This window comes from Nestor notabilis, unplaced genomic scaffold (assembly GCF_000696875.1).
Source record: "Nestor notabilis isolate BGI_N333 unplaced genomic scaffold, ASM69687v1 scaffold22162, whole genome shotgun sequence".
Classification (NCBI taxonomy): Eukaryota; Metazoa; Chordata; class Aves; order Psittaciformes; family Psittacidae; genus Nestor; species Nestor notabilis.
Window position 1 is genome coordinate 15,552 of NW_009918235.1, and position 4,438 is coordinate 19,989.

The window sequence follows — 4,438 nt, forward strand, 5'->3', positions numbered from 1 at the left end:
CCCCAAAAAAAAATCACCCCAAATCGTAGCAGCGGCTATACCAACAAAGTTAAAACCAGCAGGTTTTGTTCTCCATCAGATAAGACAAAAAAACATTGGAGGTGTGAAATTCAGTACCGGCATAGAGAAACCCAAGTAACTAAGACAATCTCATATATGCAAGCATGTAAGTGGAGGACTTGGGCTTTAAGTGACATGCAGTCAAAACAGCATTCCATGCCTCCCGTCCTTTAGTTTTTACTATTTTTGAAACAGGAGCTTTGTCTTTTTGCAGTCTAAAAATATTCTAGCTGCAACAGTCTGGGTCATGGATCACACAACAATGTACAGGTACCTGGGAAAGCTGAAATGAAGGTAACATAAAACTCCAGAGTCCCTCTAATGGGAGACTGCAGACATAGAAAAGACTTTCAGGATAAAGCTGCAAGCCTGCCTCAGTGATCGGTTATTATTTATTATAAACTGCACTTTTTAAATTGTCATGACTTTTTCCCCATAGTTTGAAGCAGGTGCCAGTCGGGTAACATTGCACTTCACATGTCTTTCCCATTCCCTTTCCTTAAGGATTTGCACTGACGTATTGATCCTGTGGTTTTCTTAGGAGAGGAATCGCCCTTGCCTCTTTGGGTGGCCCCATTTATGCAATAGGAGGTTTGGATGACAACACTTGCTTCAGTGATGTGGAAAGATATGACATTGATTCCGATTGCTGGAGTGCGGTTGCCCCAATGAACACTCCCAGGGGAGGAGTCGGCTCCGTAGCCCTTGTGGTAAGTGACTGTTTCCTCCCAGGCTGGGGTCAGCTGAGGAACTGACCTGCTCTTACAAGGCAGAACACAAAACCAAAGTGCAGTTGGTGGGTCTGAGCACCTCCAGTCATCAAAATCCTATGGAACTGCGCAAAGGTGAGGATATTCAGGATAACACTTCCATCAAATTGAACTACATGTCCTGTTTCATCAGTATTTGAGGTACTGGGAGCAAGAACCAGGACCCTTCTAACATTTCATGTCTCACTAGAAGGCTGGTTTGTCATGGGTACGAAGTTTAAAGGTAGTGAGTGCATCTGCACCTAAATCCCCCTGTCACCATGTATACCTTGCAAAATATCTCCAGTACTACACAACTTTTTCGCTTCTGTAGTTGTGGGAGAGCATTGCTAGATAATTCTGTTGTTGGAATTCTTACATAGAAGTAAATAATCGGGACTCTATGGATAAAACCACATCTGCCTATAATTTTAACAAGGCGTTTGAAAAGCTGAGTAAATACATACACCTTACACATAATCTTTCTTTATACAACTGTTTTCCAGAACCATGTTTATGCTGTGGGTGGCAATGACGGTGTAGCATCTCTTTCCAGTGTGGAGAAATACGATCCCCATTTGGATAAGTGGATGGAAGTGAAAGAGATGGGTCAGCGAAGAGCTGGCAATGGTGTCAGCGAGCTCCATGGCTGCCTGTACGTTGTCGGTGAGTAGAGATGTGGCATTGTGTAGTGTTGTTTCTGCCAAGTAGTGGCATTTGGAAAAGGCTGTTATTGACAGGGGAACTGTGGAACAGATAGACATGACCTGTACTTTGAATTCTTGGGCAGGAGAAGAAATCAAGCACAACCAGGGCACGCTTATATGAAAGGATGTTAGTGAGGAAGTAAAAAGCAGTTCCTCAGCCACATTTCACGAGGTCTATACTGTTCAGGACAGTATGTCCATATAGAAAATCCTCTCGAGACTCACTAATCTTGAGTTTCCTTTTAGGAAAAGGATTCTTATGTTCACATACTTTTAAAGCACTCTAGTTCTATTTTGAGCTTAAACAGTAGCTTTTTCACACAGTGATTACACTTATTCCACAGCCTGTTGTCCTAGGCCTGTCTTGATCTGCTCTACCTTGCATTACCTGCTTTCCTGAGAGAGGAAGATGCCAGGTAGATATGCCATAGTGATACCACAGTGCTCTGCCTAGTGTATCATCGTTAAGTGATTAAAAAAGCTTTGAGTAAAATGCTTTCCTGACAGCTGCCCCAGCAAGGGAATGCAGCACTAAAGTCTTACTTGAGGATTTTTTTCCCTACGCAAGTATTCAGCTATGCTGTAATTTGAAAACACCACAAGACTGTGTTTTGCTTAAGCCAAAATAAATCAGGCCCATCGTTTTACTTGTCTTAGGATTTTTCTGCTCCAAATTAGAAGTTGTTTCATTGTAACTATGTGTTAAATGCATTCGAGCAGAAAAATAATAGAAACACTTCTCCTAGCAGCTTGAGTAGAACGCTGCTGTCACTCTGGGTGATGCTTATACGGTGACAGGAGGGAGAGCTGTTAGATTAATTCTTAGAAGCTTGTAAAATTCATGTAAAGAACTGGAGCTGGACACTAGCCCACAGAATGCCCAAACCAGCCTGATAATGCCAGTCCTGGATATCACTGGCATTAGAAGTGGCTAAAACCTGACTATGTAATGATTCTTTGCAGGTGGCTTTGACGACAACTCTCCGCTGAGCTCGGTGGAGCGGTTTGACCCGCGCAGTAACAGATGGGAGTATGTGGCAGAGCTTACAACTCCTAGGGGTGGTGTTGGCATAGCGACACTGATGGGTAAAATCTTTGCAGTTGGAGGTCATAATGGCAACGTGTACCTGAATACAGTGGAGGCATTTGATCCCATAGTGAATAGGTAATTTAAAATACTTTATTTGGCTTAAGACAATGAAATCAGCCTGTATGAGAACTTAATAGAAATAGTGTGCAGCAGGAGTCTAGCTGTTGTTCCCTGGTAGTATTGAGTAATATCCATGACTAGCTACATTTATGCCACTAGGTTCTTCTTGTAAATACCTAAGCACCTCCTCCTTCTTCCTTCTCCTCTCCATCCCTTGTCCTCTTCCCTTCATTCAATAAGAATCTACATCCTTCTGGTTGTTTCAATCTGATTTCACACTAAATTTACCAGTGAAATAATAAGAAGAAACTAGCGGGGTGTGTTATTGTGCAGAGTGAACAGCTAGGTTGTGTAAGAGAATTTCAGATGACCTTGGAAGGTCCCTTCCAACCCATGCTATTCTGTGATTCCAACACAGAAAAGAAAGGACAGGAGCTTACTTTTCTTGTTTCCTCTGCCATCTTTCTCAGGTGGGAACTCGTCGGCTCCGTGTCGCACTGCAGGGCAGGGGCTGGCGTGGCTGTGTGCTCTTGTCTCAGCAGCCAGATCCGGGACGTGGGCCAGGGATCCAGCAACGTTGTTGACTGCATGTGAGCTCTGCTGCCTTCTCCAAATTCCAGAGGAATCAGAGTAGGGAGGCACTGCAGAGCTTTTAAACACCGTGTTTTGTATGGTTAAGAAATGAAACCAATACATTTTCGTTGTGAAAATGTTACCTTCTGCAACTGTAAAGCTTTTGGTGGCTGTCTACCAACAGCGATACAGAAAAGCCTGTGAAAACATAGAATACAAGTGTGACTCACAGGAGAAAACCTGCCAAGAGCTGCAATCATCCCATTTTTGAGAGGCTCTAATTTTAGAATCGTTTGAGGCAGCTGTTGCAGGGACTCTGTTGAACTGTAAACCAGGCATGGGATGAGTGAGGAGAGAGGGCAGCAGTTGGTAGTGCTGAGCCTTACCCAACCAACAGCCCTGCCACATGTTTTCTGGAGGACTCGAGTGCCATTTGATAGAATCTATTTTCAGAAATAGAGCCTTAAACATTTCCTAATTACAAGATCTTTGTAATACAAAGCATCTCAAGTTTTAGAAGGTAACGCCATCCCTGTTGCACACTAAGGTAACTGGGGCAAAGTTCACTGCCCACCTCCCAAGAGGCCACTGGCAGCAGTGGAAATTGCAGGTACTCCATCTGAACCCTGTCTTTCCAAGTACTTTCTCAAGCTAATACATCTGTTAGAAAGCTGAAAGGATTCTTGACCTGAGTTTAGCCACGGGAACACTGGAATTCTCAAGTCTTCAATAAAATTTGTAGTAACTAAAAACCCCCCCCCCCCCCCGGCAAGTTTCTGTTTAGACTTCATTCCTGAAGTAACTAGTGTAATTTGTCCTGACAGTGTGTGAAACTCTTGTCTTCAATGGTGTCTGAATCACCATTTTATACAATTGGAAACACATAATAAAAGCTGCAGTATTCTGTAAAGACCTTTAAATACAGCTCCAGGAGGTGAGATGTCCAGTTTCAGTATCCAGTAGTCATAACTCTAGAGGTACTGGCTCTTTTAAGGGAGTTAAGCCAGGAAGCTTAGCCTCAAAACAGGCAGATGACTTAAAGCGTACATAAACCAAAGAGAATCATTGACAAAAAGAATTGGAAATAAACCAGTACTTACATAAAAAATTTAAGTAGAAACTCAACAGTGCTGTGTACACTGTTGTGTTTCTTTGGGTGTCTTGCATGACGCCAGAAACCCTGCATTCTAAGTAAAGTA

At 43.0% G+C, this 4,438-nt stretch overlaps 1 protein-coding gene across 3 annotated transcripts in view; it reads left to right on the forward strand.

Annotated features, from left to right (window-relative positions):
* Positions 1-3,260, forward strand: part of KLHL8 (kelch-like family member 8) — a 14,099-nt gene extending 10,839 nt beyond the window's left edge. For all 3 annotated transcript variants that reach the window (XM_010009615.1, XM_010009616.1, XM_010009618.1), the window contains 4 exons: positions 602-770; positions 1,316-1,475; positions 2,480-2,681; positions 3,137-3,260. In XM_010009615.1, coding sequence (XP_010007917.1) covers positions 602-770; positions 1,316-1,475; positions 2,480-2,681; positions 3,137-3,260 — 655 coding nt within the window. The remainder of the gene's footprint in view (positions 1-601; positions 771-1,315; positions 1,476-2,479; positions 2,682-3,136) is intronic.
* The last annotated feature ends 1,178 nt before the right edge of the window (positions 3,261-4,438 follow it).